Raw genomic sequence first — 16,329 nt, 5'->3', positions numbered from 1 at the left:
GTCTGCAACTTCATTTACTCATCAGATCTTCACTTCCGCAGAGGCCCGTGCCTACACCCAGCTGGCCCCGGCACTCGAGGGCCCAACCTAAGGGGAATGTGGGCTGGTATTGGTGAAGCTCCAGTTGAGCCTCTCCTTCCGCCAGCTCCGCCAGCCAATGGTGGGGCCCTCCAGGACTCCTCCCTGCAGGTTGTGCCTTATCCACCTCATTCCAAGAACCATGCCCGCAACAAGCCTGACTTCAGTATCGGGAAAAATTGTGGAAACTATCAAAAAATAAAATCACAGAACATAAGAACATAAGAAATTATCATGCTGGGTCAGACCAAGGGTCCATCAAGCCCAGCATCCTGTTTCCAACAGAGGCCAAACTAGGCCACAAGAACCTGGCAATTACCCAAACACTAAGAAGATCCCATGCTACTGATGCAATTAATAGCAGTGGCTATTCCCTAAGTAAACTTGATTAATAGCCGTTAATGGACTTCTCCTCCAAGAACTTATCCAAACCTTTTTTGAACCCAGCTACACTAATTGCACTAACCACATCCTCTGGCAACAAATTCCAGAGTTTTATTGTGCATTGAGTGAAAACATATAGACAGACATGATTTAATGGGACACAACCATCATGTATTTACCTAAATGAGGTCTTGCTTCACAAATCTGCTACATTTTTATGAAGGGGTGAATAAGCATGTGAACAAAGGGATGAATGTAGATGTGGTGTATTTGGATTTTCAGCAGTTGTTTGACAAAGTCCCTCATGAGAGGCTTCTAAGAAAACTAAAAATTCATGGGATAGGAGGAAACGTCCTTTTGTGGACTGCAAACTGGTTAAACGACAAGAAATGGTCTGTTTTCACAGTGGAAAAGCTAAACAGTGGAGTGCCTCAGGGATCTGTACTTGGACCGGAGCTTTCTAATGTATTTATAAATGATCTGGAAAGGGATAGGACTAGTGAGGTGATCAAATTTGCAGATGTCACAAAATTATTCAGAGTACTTAAATCACAAGCAGATTGTAATAAATTGCAGGAAGACCTTATAAAACTGGAAGATTGGGTATCCATAGGGCAGATGAAATATAATATGGACAAGTGCAAGGCAATACATAAAGGGAAAAATAACCCATGCTTTCGCTACACAATGTTAGGTTCCATTTTAGGGGTTATCACCCAGGAAAAAGATCTGGGCATCATAATTGATATTAAATTGAAATTGTCTGCTCAGGGTCAAAAAAGCAAAACAGAATGTTTGGAATTATTAGGAAGGGAATGGCAAATAAAACCAGGGGATGTCATAATGCACCTGTATCGCTCAATGATTAGACCGCACCTTGAATACTGTGTGCAAATCTAGTCACTGCATCTCAAAAAAGATATAGTTGCATTGGAGAAAGTACAGATAAGGGCATCCAAAATGATAAAGGGCATGCAACAGCTCCTCTAAGAGGAAAGGCTAAAGAAGTTAGGGCTGTTCAGCTTGGAGAAGAGACAGGTGAGAGGATATATGATAGAGATCTACAAAATCATGATAGGACTTGAATGGGTAAATGTGAAATGGTTATTTACTCTTTCGGATAATACAAGGACTAGGGGGCACTCCATGATATTAGCAAGAGGCACATTTAAAACAAATCAGAGAAAATTATTTTTCAATCAATGCACAATTAAGCTCTGGAATTCAATGCCAGAGGATGTGGTTAAGGCAGCTAGTGTAGCTGGGTTTAAAATAGGTTATTATAAGTTGCTCGAGAAGTCCATAAACTGCTATTAATCAATAGGGAATAGCCACTGCTTTCTGCCGGCATTTGTAGCATGGGATCTATTTAATATTTGGGTACTTGCCAGGTACTTGTGACTTGGATTGGCCACTGTTGGAGATAGGATACTGGGCTTAATGGACCTTGGTCTGACCCAGAATGGAATATCCTATGTTCTTATGTACCCATCAGGGTGACCTCTTGATGCATGAAATAAAAGATGGGAAAGCAGACAACGGCCCTACCACCTGGCATTTCTCTGAGCTTGGTTAGTTCATAAGCTTTTGTCTCATTTTTAATTTTCTCAGTTCTTTAAAAAAAAAATTATTTTCCTGTCTCACTTTGATATTCACTGCAGATTTAAAGTTTGCAGCAGGTAAGAGGCACTGCAGTCTCAAAATATTATAGGTACCTGTGCTGATAACTTAGACACATTATTATATGGTTTTACAGAACGACTCGACCAGAAAGGTATTTGAACATGTTTTGTTTTGGGAAGTCTGACATTCTGCTGTTCTTGTTCTTCCAGCCTCATTACTGGATTTCTGGTGCAGCCTCATTGGCTCTTACTAGAAAGAAATGCATTCCTTCAGTTATGGACATTTTTTTCCTTCTGACTTCACACTTACGGTAATTTCGAAAGGTGTTCCAGGTGCTTGGTAGATAGGTGTGCTGCACTGCGGAGGTTTGCTGTTGCTGCAGGGGTTGATTTTGTGCTGACGTAGAGGTCTGTATTTGCGAAGGGCTAAGTTCTTGCTCAGTTTCCTGGGAAGGACTCAACGGCTGACCTGCCACCTACAACAATACAATAAAACCCTATATAACTATTAGGCCTTCAGCACAACTGCACAATCAGCACAAACCCTGCTCCTACTCCTATGCAAATGTAAGCATCTAACTTCAGTGAAAATGCTTCTTTTGCTGTCCATTTGTACCTAAGAGGAGTTTGGACCATACAGGCTAGACAGGTGCTTCAAAAGCAGATTTGATTTAGATGTCAAAGCTCTTTTACTGACTCTGGCATTTTGCCTTCCTGCACTTCAGACCACCATTAACAGAAGAAAAAGTAGAACTAATGAGGCCTTTCTCCTCCTTTCTAATCTCTCCCAGAAACTGCCAATGTGAACAGCCAAAAGCAATGATAAAAGGAACTTCCTAAAACTTAGGACCAACAAAGTTCTTTGGGAAAAGGGAAAGAAAATTGCTGACTGCAGAACATAAGTTAAATACATAAAATAAAAGTGAGAACATTTCAGGCTGTGTAGATGTTGGGTTGTGGCAGCAAGGTATGATTTGTACACAGAGATGGTTCTTAATTTAGGGTCCAGTGACCTTCCTTAGAAAATCAGAATAAAACCAATACTGCTTTATGCACATGAATGAGCATGCACCATGGAAAACAAAATCTAAGAGAGAACACAGTTGTGAGCATGGTGATAGGTAATGGCCAGTGTGTGACGTGAAGGGTACCTGTGGTGATGCCTGGGCCGCTGTGGTGGGCTCAGCCACCTGGATATGCTGCACTTGGATAGCGTGCTGTGTGTATGCCTGAGGGTCATGCAAGTGACCAACGTCCAACGTGGAATGCTGGGACTGATGAGGAGAGGGAGCCTGAAGACAACAATAAATCGCATCAGAGAAAGCCAGAATGGATTAGTCGCTTTCACTAATTATTTAGTGCTTCTCCCCCTTTATAAAGCTTCCTTCCTTTTTGCCTTCTGGTCCTTGTAGGTCCTACCCCAGACATACAATACTTGAATATACTGAAGAACTGAGAGAGTCTACAGACACAGCCACTAAGAAGCTGCTCCCACATTTTCGCCCTTCCCTTTGGAACACACAGAGCGGTTATCTTTTCCTCTGGGGCTCATGGATGTGCTGTTTTTACCAGCTAACAGTTGTTTCCCAGGACGCACCAGGATCAGTCCAGAGAAGTGGATTGTGCATCCCTACCAGCAGATGGAGTCAGAGAACAAAACTTTGGGCACTGCCATATATACTAGAGTGCCACCTGCAGTTTCTTGGTATTTCTCTGACTCCAGCAGATGGCAGAGATGCACTCCTGCGGTTTTTGGTTTGAATTTTTTTCAGTTTTTAGTTAGAAGAATTTTTTCTTGACACTCGGCTGCTTCCTGAGGTGTTAGGCACCTTTGTGGGCCATCCCTCTGTGGAAGCCGGGCATCCGGGGGATTGGATATCCCTAGCAGGGTCTCGTCTGCTCCGGGTCAGAATGTGCAGACCAGGGGCTCCTGGTTACTCGACTCTGACATTGCTGCAGCTGCTCCCTTCATCCCAGCCACTTCTTGGATCTACACTTGTAGTAAAACACTTGTTTAAAAAAAAAAAAAAAAAAGAAAGATAGATAACTTAGAATATAACAGGAAGTGTTCCTTTGGGGCTCCGGTCTGAAGCGGCTCTGAGTTGAGGAGTCAGTGTGGTGGGATCGGGCCCGAGCAGGCTGTGTGGGGAGTCTGTCAGCTGCATTTCCCTTCGGCCCCCGGAGCTCCGGGCTGCCGCAGAAGGGAAGGGATGAGTTTATTTTTAGTTCCCCTGGCTTTTTCTCTCGCAGCGGCGGTTTTAGTCAGGGACCGGCCTCTTATCTGCGACCCGGCGGCGCGCGAGGGTTTTTTTTTACTTAAAATTAGACAGCGCTTGTTGCTGGAAATATTTCCCGCGCCGACGACACCTAGTGCGGCAATCACGACCTTTTTTTCCTTGTAGCCACGTGGTGGCGCGGCTTCAGAAACGGCGCCGTGCTCTAAATCGTCGGCCTGCCTCATGTGTGGCACACGCCGGCAGGCTCTGAATGCTGCGTTTTTATGCCCCGAATGCGCTGAGGAGGCAGGGCATTTATCGGGGCCGGAAGGCCACACCTCCGGGGACGACCCGGTTTTCCTGGGGCTGGAATCGTGGGGGGAGGAACCCCTCCCGTTTTGACTCCTATAGGGGAGGAGATCCCGGCAGGATCAGGGATTACACCTCCGGTGATTTCCCTGGAAGGGGAGGGGGCCTTGGATGGGTTTTCCCCAGAGTTTTTTTACTGCTAATGCATGAAGCCTTTTTGGCCCGCAAACGCACGGCGGTGAAGAGGCCCGGACTCCTGGCAGACCTCGATCTTCCTCCGGAGAAAGTCCATAGAGCTGCGGATCCAGGGCGTCCTATGGATCAGGGCCAGCCGAGTAAGGAGGGCACTCAAGGCCCTCATGGACCTCTGCCGGCCTCCGGGTCAGCTCTACCTGTGGGAACCGGTACGGATAAAGACCCGGTTCAGGCGGATGTGGATACGGATGACACGGATGATCCCAATACCCCAACTTTGGAGGGAGACGATCCCAGTGTGGTCCATTTGTTCAAGAGGGATGAGCTACGCCTCCTTATTCCTCAAGTCCTGGAGGTCCTGAGCATTAAGGTGTCTCAGGAGGAATACGACAATGAAGGGGTTAATCCCATTCTGGATGGCATTCGGGGTCCCACTACGTCCTTTCCTCTACCAAAGAAAGTCCGCAAGCTGGTGACTAGAGAGTGGGAAGCTCCGGATGCTGGTCTGAAGGTGGGCAGAGCTATGGTTAAACTGTATCCCCTGTCGTTGGACGTCTTGGACCTTTTGAAGATCCCTAAAGTGGATGCTGTGGTCTCAGCGGTCACTAAGAAGACCACTATCCCGGTCGCTGGGGCAGCTGCTCTTAAAGACATACAGGACCGGAAACTAGAGATCCAGTTGAAACGGGCGTTTGAGGTAGCTGCGCTGAGTCTTCGTGCTGCAATCTGCGCCAGTTTGATGCAGAGAATATGTCTGTGTTGGATCCAGGAGACTGCGGCTGGGCCCGACTCTAGCAATGGAGGAGCGTTATATTCCACTCGGCTGGAAGCAGGTATCGCCTATGTGGCGGATGCCCTGTATGATCTGGTGCGGACCTCGGCGAGAGGTATGGTCACCATGGTGTCCGCGCGGCGGCTCTTCTGGCTGAGGAATTGGGCGGCGGATTTGTTCTCTAAATCCCAGCTGTGCAACTTGCCCTTTAAGGGCAAACTCCTTTTTAGAGAGGAACTGGATCAGTTGGTAAAATTGCTGGCGGAGTCCAAGGGCAATAGGTTGCCAGAAGACAGGAAATTGTCCAAGAAGCCTTTCCCTCCTAGATCTCGTTTCCGGGACACTCGTCGCTACAGGTCTAGCAGATACATGTCTCCGCCCACTTCTAAACCGGCTACGGGGCGCCAGCAGTCCTTTTGCGGGGGTCGCCATCCTGGCAAGGACTCGGGACACCTGGAAGCGGGAAGCACTAAATCCTCCCAATGAAGCCACAAGTGCCATTCCGTCGTCGAAGCTGTCGGTGGCAGATTATCCAACTTTTACACGGAATGGGCATGAATTACCTCAGACCGGTGGATTTTAGAGGTCATCAGAGAGGGGTACGCCCTAGAATTCTCCCAACCGGTCCCAGAAGTGTTTGTGGAATCCCGAGTGACCTCGCGCAGCAAACACGAGGCGGTCTGTGGAACCTTGCAAAGACTTCTCAACCTCAATGCGATTGTCCAGGTCCCAGAGACGGAGGAAGGACAGGGCCGTTACTCGATCTACTTTGTGATTCTCAAAAAGGAGGATGCGTTTCTTCCCATTCTCGATCTGCAGAAAGTGAACCATTCTCTCAGGATTTCTCGTTTCCGGATGGAAACATTGCGGATGGTGATGGCGGCGGTTTGGACAGGGGAATTTCTAGCATGCCTGGATCTCACCGAAGCGTACCTTCATATCCCCATCAGGGCCAATCACCAGACGTTTCTGCGTTTCAAAGTGTTGGGACAACACTTCCAATTTCGAGCCCTTCCTTTTGGCCTCGCGATGGCTCCTCGTAAGTTCACGAAAGTGATGATGGTAGTGGCAGCTTTCCTTCGCAAGGAAGGGATATTGGTCCACCCGTACTTGGACGACTGGTTGATTCGTGCAAAATCATGGGATGACTACGAGAGATCGGTGCGCCTGGTGATGGTCACGGTGCAGTCCCTGGGCTGGGTGATCAATGTAGAAGAGTCATTTGGAACCCACCCAGGTGTTGACTTATCTCGGAGCCTGGTTTGATACCATACAGGGAAAGGTTTTTCTGTCAGCGAATCGTATAAAGAAATTACAAGACCAGATTCATTCACTCTGTCTGATGCGCACTCCCACAGTATGGCATCATCTTCAAGTCCTGGGATCCATGGCCTCCACTCTGGACTTAGTTCCCTGGGCATTCACTCACCTTCGCCCCTTGCAACGGGCTCTCCTGTCGCGGTGGAGTCCAGTATCGGAGCAGTTTCAACTCCCAATGCCACTACTTCGGGAGTCCCGGGTCAGTCTGTTGTGGTGGCTGTCGCACAACAACCTCGAACGGGGAATGCATTTGGACCCTCCGAATTGGCTGATAATCTCCACCGATGTCAGTCTGTCTGGTTGGGGGAGCAGTCTGCACGGAAAAGTCTGCTCAGGGTCTGTGGTCAGCCACGGAGGGTTCGTGGTCCATCAATAGTCTCGAGACGAGAACGGTGCGTCTAGCCTTGCAAGCCTTTCTCCCCTGGATTCAGGGCAGAATGATAAGAGTCTTCTCCGACAATTCGACAATGGTGGCGTACATCAACAGACAAGGCGGGACACAAAGTCCCGCAATGGTGTTAGAGGCATGGCTTCTGTTCGCCTGGGCTGAAAGTCATCTCAGGGGCATTGCCGCCTCGCATGTCGCGGGGGTGGAGAATGTTCAAGCGGATTTCCTCAGCAGGCAACAACTTGATCCCGGAGAGTGGGAACTGTCCGCCGACACGTGGAACCGCATTTGCGCCAGCAAACCTCAGTTGGACTTTCTGGCAACGCGAATGAATGCGAAAACGGAGCGCTTCTTCAGTCGACGAAAAGAGCAGGGCTCGGTGGGCATCGATGCCCTCGTGTGTCCCTGGCCCATGGGAATTCTATTGTATGCCTTTCCTCCCTGGCTGCTCATAGGTCGGATACTACGTCGCATAGAACTTCACCCGGGCTGAGTGGTCTTCGTGGCACCAGAATGGCCACGTTGACCGTGGTTCGCGGACCTCGTGCAGCTAGCTCTGGAGGCCCCTTGCAGCTGGCTCATCTACCGCATCTGCTTCGACAGGGGCCCATATTTTCGGATCGGGAGGATCACTTCTCTCTCGCAGCTTGGCTTTTGAGAGGCAATGTTTACGCTTGAGGGGCTATTCTGAGCAGGTCATTTCCACCCTTCTTCAGGCGCGATGACCGGCCACCTCTATGGCTTATGTGCGCGTTTGGAAGATTTTTGAGGCATGGTGTAGTCAAAGGGCCTGCGACCCTCTCTCGGAGGAGGTTCTTCAAATTCTCGATTTCCTTCAGCAGGGGGCTTACGAAGGGGCTGGCATTCAACTCTCTGCGGGTACAGGTGGCGGCTCTGGGTGCCTTGTGGGGACAGGTCAATGGTTTTTCCTTGGCAGTGCACCCCAACATTGCCCGTTTTCTTAAAGGAGTTAAACATTTGCATCCTCCCGTCCGCCCAGTATGCCCGAACTGGAGCCTAAATTTAGTTCTCCAGGTATTTTGCGGTGCTCCTTTCGAACCTCTCAACAGATCTTCTCTGAAGGATCTGACCTTCAAGACGGTATTTCTGGTGGCTATTTGCTCTGCTCGTCGGATTTCCGAGCTTCAGGCGCTATCGTGTCGGGATCCATTTCTATGTATCTCAGCGGATCGGGTGTCTTTGCAGACAGTTCCATCCTTCGTCCCTAAAGTGGTTTCCTCATTTCACATCAGACAGTGGAACTCCCTGGGTTTCCAAATTGGTCTCAAGAATCCTCTGAGGATAGAGATCTTCATCTCTTGGACGTGCGCCGGGTCTTGATTAGCTATCTGGAGGTTACCTATGATTTTCGATGTTCTGACCACTTGTTCATTCTGTTTGGGGCCCGAAGAAAGGAACAAAGCGTCTAAAGTGACCCTTGCTAGGTGGATTAAGGAAGCCATTAGCTCGGCGTACATTGCTCATGGTCGGCAGGTGCCTTTGGGTCTTAGGGCTCACTCCACTAGGCTGCTTCCTGGGCACAGTGTCAGCTTTTGTCGCCTCAGGAGATCTGTAGGGCGGCTGTGTGGTCTTCGATTCACACTTTCACGAAGCATTATCACTTGGATGTCCAGGCGTCTGACGAGTCGTCCTTTGGGGAGAGTGTGCTGCGTGCGGGTCTTTCGGGGGCCCGCCCAGTGTGAGGTGGCTTGGGTACATCCCACTTCTCTGGACTGATCCTGGTACGTACTGGGAAAAGAAAATTGGTTCTTACCTGCTAATTTTCGTTCCTGTAGTACCAAGGATCAGTCCAGAGGCCCACCCCTTATTTCAGATTCCGAAAGACTGTGTTGGCTACCGTTGGCCAAAATCTATGGCTTGAAGCATTTTTGAAGCTCCCTTTGTTTGGCAAAACGGGTTGATGGAGCAGTTCTGCACGGCTGAGTTTGTTATTTTTTGAGCAGTGGGGTAGTCTGGGTTTTGACATTTGCTACCTCTCGCTCTTTAGTTCTGTTAGCCTGGGCTTGGGTACAGGACAATACTGAGGGACTGCAGGTGGCACTCTAGTATATATGGAAGTGCCAGAAGTTTTGTTCTCTGACTCCATCTGCTGGTAGGGATGCACAACCCACTTCTCTGGACTGATCCTTGGTACGACAGGAATGAAAATTAGCAGGTAAGAACCAATTTTCTTTTCTCTTGTATGGTGCCTAGCTTTCCCTACCAATCTGATGGCCAGAGCCAGGCGTCAGATCCACATTTTCTGCTTGGTAACACATCACTACTGGACCAATTTATGATATTAAGCACTTTTTAGTTAAAGGAAACAAATCTTTCCCCAGACTATATTGTACTGGAATCTCTCATATAATTAAAACCCACTAAACCATCAAATGCTTGTTTGAGAAAAAAAACCTTAGTATTTTTTTCTAAAAGCTAAATAATGAAACTCATTTCTTAATTCACTAACCAACGTATTCCATACAGTTAGACCAACAAAAGAGAATGCCCTCAACCATGTTTCCCGACAGTCCCACAAAGAAGGCAGTACAAACAACTTTTCCCTAGAGGAACACAAAGATCATATAAGGGTATGCTGCAATAAAAGATTAGAAAGACTATAAAGAACTTTGTGGATAATGGTAAGCTGCTTAAACTGTGTTCTCTGTTTTCACAGGAAGCCAATGTAACTCTTTGAGCCTCTGTGTAATATTCTGATCAATATAGGGGCCCTGGCATTCTGAATCAAGTGCAAGGTACATAGTAGTCCAATCTGTCTAAAATGAATTCCTATATAACAGTTCTGAAATCTTCATTAGTAATATAATACTTAAGATGCCTCAATATGCTAAGCTTGAAAAAGGCTGCCTTAGCAACCATTCTTTTAAAGATAGTTTAAAGCAGGGGGAGCCAATGTCGGTCCTGGAGTGCTATGACCAGGTCTGGTTTTCAGGATATCCACAATGAATAGGCATAAGCTATATTGGCATGCACTGCCTCAGTTGTTTCTCATGCATATTCACTGTGGATGTCTTGAAAATCAGACCTGCTTGTGGCACTCCAGGACCAGAGCTTCCTACCCCTGGTTTAGAGTCCAACATGATGCCTAGATTTAGAACTTCTACTAAGATTGGCAATCTTATATTATTTATAACTTACTGCGATACATTTTCTGGAGGAGGATGACATGAGACCCAGACAGCTGTTGACTTATGTATGTTCAAAATTAACCTATTTGTAGTCATTCATTGATAATGTTGAAACATCGTTCCAACACCTCAGTTGGAAGGGATTCATCCAAATTGCAAGGGACAGTAAACTGTATATCATCAGCATATATATATCATACAAAATGCCAAGAACCAGCAATACCTTACCCAGGGGCAGAAGATATATATTAAACAAGATAGATGACAAAGTAGACCCCCTGCAGGACACCTGAATACAAATTTTTCAAAGAGGAGCTTGTCTTCCCTAGTCAAACCTGATACTTTCCAACTGATAAAAAAAAGATATAAACCAATACAGCACAGATAATGCAATATCCAATGACGAGTAATTAATATAATATGACAGGCAGTGTCAAACACAGCCAACACATCAAGCTGCACCAGAGTGGCTGATTTGTCCCCATCAATGTGGTGGCATAATGTATCCAAAAGAGCTATGAAAAGTGTCTCCGTACCATGAACTTTTTGGAAAACAAACTAAAATGGATCCAAAATACTCTATGCCTCTAAAAAAAAAAAAAAGCTTCTTGTTGTTTCAGTGCACACTTCACTAAGGGGCAGATTTTCAGAGCCCTGCTCGCCTAAATCCGCCCAAAACCGGGCGGATTTAGGCGGGCAGGGCCCTGCGCGCCGGTAGGCCTATTTTACATAGGCCTACCGGCGCGCGCAGAGCCCCGGGACTCGCGTAAGTCCCGGGGTTCTCCGAGGGGGCCGTGTCGGGGGCTTGTCGGGGCGGTCCCGGTCGTCGCGGCGTTTTCGAGGCGTGTCGGCAGCGTTTTGGGGGCGGGTACGGGGGCGTGGCTACGGCCCAGGGCAGTCCGGGGGCGTGGCCGCGCTCTCCGTACCCGTCCCCAGGTCGCGGCCCGGCGCGCAGGAGGCCCGCTGGCGCGCGGGGATTTATGCCTCCCTCCGGGAGGCGTAAATCCCCCAACAAAGGTAAGGGGGGGGTATAGACAGGGCCGGGCGGGTGGGTTAGGTAGAGGAAGGGAGGGGAAGGTGAGGGGAGGGTGTTAGAGGATTCCCTCCGAGGCCGCTCCGATTTTGGAGCGGCCTCGGAGGGAACGGGGGTAGGCTGCGCGGCTCGGCGCGCGCCGGCTATACAAAATCGATAGCCTTGTGCGCGCCGATCCAGGTTTTTTAGTAGATACGCGCGGCTCCGCGCGTATCTACTAAAATCCAGCGTACTTTTGTTTGCGCCTGGAGCGCAAACAAAAGTAGGCCTATTCGCGCTCCTTTTAAAATCCGCCCCTAAGATTTTACTCAAGGTGGGAAAATTGGAGATCTGTCAATAATCTGTGACATCTTCAGCTGGCAACACACTATTCTTCTGCAAAGGATGCACAATTACTTCCTTTAATCAGGTACACATCCTGTTTCTAGTGACATGTTCACAATCCTAGTTAAACATTTGTGTATCATATCCTAGGATGTCCCAAATGAGTTGATAATAAGTAGAAAATTTAGTTAATAAATTAAACTATGAATATCAGCTTACATATATGTCAGCTTTGAAAATGCACACTAAAGTCTGCGTGTACTTTCTACACACACACTTTAGCCGTAAACCCTAGAGACAATATAAAATAACTCTCAAAAATCCGCACAAGCATTTGCGGGCGGCGCACGCACAGGGGGGTGGGGGGTGAATTTTCCCTAAATACGTGCAGCAACACAATCAGGTTTCCCCCAGTTCCCTCCCAGTCCACTCCAATTAAAGAGCGGACTGGAAGAACTTCCCTAACCCCTTGCCTAACCTTCCTTCCCCTTCCCCTCTCCACCCCGACCCCTTACACCTACGTAGCTACCCCAATTTCTTTTTTATTTTTCTACTTATTGCTCCTCTGAAGCAGAAGCAAGTTATGCATGCCAGCAGCCAGCTGGCGCGCGCTTCCCCAGGACAGATTACAATGGCGCTGACCCAGCCCGCACCCCCGTCCCCCCTGGCCTACCCCCTGGAGAAGCTCGGCACTTGTGGGCATAGCGGGGTTTACTTACATGGCCAGGCCCATTTTAAAATGCGCACAGCGCACGCAAGCCTTGGCCACACGTGGGCCTTTGAATATTTGGGCACATATGCGCATACTTTATAAAATATCTGCTTCTGCGTATAAATTAGGGTTTTTACTCGTACATACATATTTTTCTGCATGTAAAATATAAGCACATTCATAAAACAGATAAGAGTAAGTGTTCTTGCAATGAAATTATTTGCATGAATTGAAATATACACGCATTCTTTCAAAGCAAGACCGTGCTGAATTTTATAAACTATGCAGTGGGTTGCTGCACAGTTTATAAAATATTTATTTATTTATTTTTGGATTTTCTATACCGACGTTCATGTAAAAAATACATATCACAACGGTTTACAATACAACAAGAACATTCGCTCAGGGCGATACAAAGAACAAAGATGGCTTTTAACATAAAAAACGGGTCATAACATAACATAAACCTTATAAATAACTTAAATACAAATCATCTCAGAGTGGATGGGATGAGAACTGGATAAAACAACGGAGATAACAAACTGGGTTGTGGTGTCCACATGGAAAGTTTACTTGAGAGAGAGAAGTTGCAAGTGAGGAAGAATTACGTGGCCGGGAAGGCTTGACTGAATAGCCATGTTTTAAGTTTCTTTTTGAAAGCAGATGGGCAAGCTTCTTGTCTGAGGTCTGGGGGCAACGCATTCCATTGGTGGGGTCCTGCTGTCGATATGGCGTGTTTTCTGAGGGAAGTTTTTGCTTGAGGGGCATACAAGGTGTCCCTGTAGGCACTCCTAATCGGTCTAGAAGAAGTATAAGGTCTGAGTTGGGTAGATAAGTGGAGAGATGTGAGGTTATTTTTTGCTTTATGGATGATCATGAGGACTTTGAAGAGTATCCTGTATTTGATAGGTAGCCAGTGGAGGCTCTGAAGGGTGGGGGTGATATGTTCCCATTTTTTGGTATTAGTAAGGATCCTAGCCGCAGAGTTCTGCACCATTTGAAGGGGCTTTGTGGAGTTGGCCGGGAGACAGAGAAGGAGGGAGTTGCAATAGTCCAATTTCGACATGATGATGGATTGCAGCGCTAATCTGAAGTCCTGGAAGTGAAGTAGTGGTTTTAGGTTTCTTAGAACTCGCAGTTTGAAGAAGCAGTCCTTTGTGGTGGTGTTCACGAAATTCTTTAGGTTAAACTGTTTATCCAAGATTACGCCTAAGTCTCTCACCAGTGGAGCGTCATTGAACATAGCGTTGGCTGAGTGGGAGAAGGACTGCAAGATCGGCTGAGTTGCGAGACCATCTTGAGAAATGATTAAGATCTCAGTCTTATTGGTGTTCAAGACCAGGTTAAGAGTGAAAAGAAGGTGGCTAATTTCTTGAAGGCAGTTGTTCCAGTGGTTAATGGTTTTTTGTATTGATTCTGTGATCGGGTTGAGTATTTGGACATCATCCGCATACAGAAAGTGGGATAGTTTAAGCTTTGTAAGTAGGTGGCAGAGTGGTAACAGGTAGATGTTGAAGAGTGTGAGTGAGAGAGAGGATCCTTGGGGGACACCCAGGTTAGAGCGGACAGGGGGGGATTCTTTAGTGTTAATCCTGACTTTGAAGCGCCTGTTAGATAAGAATGATCTGAACCAACTCAGAGCCATTCCCTTAATGCCAATGTCTATTAATCTTTCTAGGAGAATCGCATGGTCCACCGTATCAAAAGCAGCAGAAAGATTGAGTAGCGCCAGAAGGAAAGTTTGTCCTTTTTCCATGTTTATGAGGATAGTATCTGCAAGGGATATAAGGAGAGTCTCTGTGCTGAGTGTCTTACGAAATCCATATTGAGATGGGGAGAGAATGTTATGTTCCTCAAGGTATTCCGATAGCTGTTTGTTAACGATTTTTTCCATGATTTTAGCAATCATGGGAAGGTTAGCTATTGGGCGGAAGTTGGCTGGGTCCATAGGGGACAGGTTGGGTTTTTTTAGGATGGGTTTAAGAATGGCGAGCTTAAGTTGGTCTGGTACAATTCCTTGAGTTAAGGAGAGGTTAATGATGTCAGACATTGGCTTTGAGATGGTGTTTGGGATATTAAAGAGCAGGTTGGTCGGTATTGGGTCTAAAGGGTGTGAGGCTGGTTTCATTTTTTTGAGGATACCTTCTATCTCCAGCGAGGATGTTGGTTCGAACACTTCGAGCGTTGAATTATATTGGCGTGAGGTGAGGAGGGCAAGGATAAATCTCCATGCCTCTACTTATGCGTATAAATACAGTCTTGTGAATAGGTTTGAAAGTTAGGATCTTTGTTTGGATCTGATAAAGAGGGTGTAGCTTAAGAAAGCTAGTCAATAAAAGGTTCCACCTTTTATTGACTAGCTTTCTATAAATATATATATAATATATAAGGTCTATAAATAAAAAAACATGTATTTTTATTTATAGACCTTGTGTGTGTATGAGAGAAAGCCTGTATGTATGTATGAACCCTTGTATGTGTGTGCCTGAGTGCATGAATGTGTATGTGAGAGAGAGGTGGTATATATATATATAAGAAAGGGAGTGTGTGTGAGAATGAACTTGTGTAACTTTGTGTGTGTGTGGCCTCGGAGGGAATGGGGAAAGCCTTCGGGGCTCCTCTAGGCCTCGGCATGCGCAAGGTGCACTAGTGTGCACCCCCTTGCACGCGCCGACCCCGGATTTTATAACATGCACATGTTATAAACACGCGCATGTTATAAAATTGGGCATACATTTGTGCTCGCCGGGTAGTGCGCACAAATGTACCCCGCACGCGTAGATTTAAAAATCCGGCCCACTATGTTTAAATCTCTTTACTGCAAAATTTTAACAAAATAACAAACAATAGCCAGGATGCGGATGCTCTGCAACACCCCAGCAGCATGTATGCATCAATTCAAACAAACACACTGAAACCTGCCGCTCAATCATCCCCTCTCCCCCTTCCCCCTTCCACGTGCAATAACAAAATACTCAGGGTGGATAAAGAGAAACCAACCTGCAGGGAAGACAGACATCACACTCCTGGACATATGTGATTAAATCATTTAAGATTAAACTTCTTGTTCGGGGAGACAAGTATTGCAGATGTGAGTCCCAGATTTTTAAGGTGGACTAGAATATCAACAGCGAATGCTGAAAGCTTGAAACTTTGCTCATCAACCCCTCCCAGAGATATTCCTTTGATGGCCACATTATTCCTAATCAGAATCAATAGAGGTTCCAAGGAAAGCAGGAATAATAAAGGTGAGAGCAGGCAGCCCTGTCAAGTATCCCTAAAACGTTCAAAGCGTTCAGAGGGAACCCCATTAACTAAAATGGACACTAATGGGTTGCTGTAAAGCAGTTGTAATACAGCCCAAAAATGCCCCTCACTGCCCACAGCCTTAAGTATTTCCCACAAAAATTGCCAATTGACTCAATCAAAAGCCTTCTCAGCATCAAAACTCAGGAGGAGAGATGGCAAGCGCCTCAGTGTACTAAATTCCATGGAGGCCACAACCTTTCTGACATTATACACAGAATTCCTCCCTTTTACAAATCCCACTTGGGAATCCCCAAGAGAGAGAAAGGATAAAGTTTGTGTGGTCCCCTCTCCTCCAATCCACAACAATCTCTGGGTGACTGGAAATCAAAAGATCCCAGACATGGAGAGCAGGAGTTTTTAAATCCGTATTAGTTTTAATTATTGGGTGTTACTTGATGTTTCTGCTGTTTTGAAATACTATATTTTATTGGTATCTTGGGAAATTTATAACATTTTTTAATTATTGGAGGTTCTGTTCATCAGATGTTTTGAAATATTTATTCTTTTATTAGTATAGT

The 16,329-nt window shown here is 46.6% G+C and overlaps 1 protein-coding gene across 7 annotated transcripts in view; it reads right to left on the bottom strand.

Annotated features, from left to right (window-relative positions):
* The window catches only part of PRDM10 (PR/SET domain 10), a 174,904-nt gene that overhangs the window by 24,447 nt on the left and 134,128 nt on the right, over positions 1 to 16,329 (bottom strand). For 5 of the 7 annotated variants that reach the window (XR_003852164.1, XM_029572986.1, XM_029572987.1 and 2 more), the window contains 2 exons: positions 3,236 to 3,376; positions 2,395 to 2,560 (listed from right to left, as the gene is read on the bottom strand). The exons of 1 other annotated variant lie outside the window; for it this stretch is intronic. Coding sequence is in view for 5 of the 6 variants with exons in the window: in XM_029572986.1 (XP_029428846.1) it covers positions 2,395 to 2,560; positions 3,236 to 3,376 (307 nt within the window). In the remaining variant the exon portion in view is untranslated. The remainder of the gene's footprint in view (positions 1 to 2,394; positions 2,561 to 3,235; positions 3,377 to 16,329) is intronic. One more of the 7 variants, XM_029572989.1, reaches the window with a different exon arrangement.

This window comes from Rhinatrema bivittatum, chromosome 12 (assembly GCF_901001135.1).
Source record: "Rhinatrema bivittatum chromosome 12, aRhiBiv1.1, whole genome shotgun sequence".
Taxonomy (NCBI): Eukaryota; Metazoa; Chordata; class Amphibia; order Gymnophiona; family Rhinatrematidae; genus Rhinatrema; species Rhinatrema bivittatum.
This window is presented reverse-complemented; position numbering and strand designations above follow the sequence as displayed.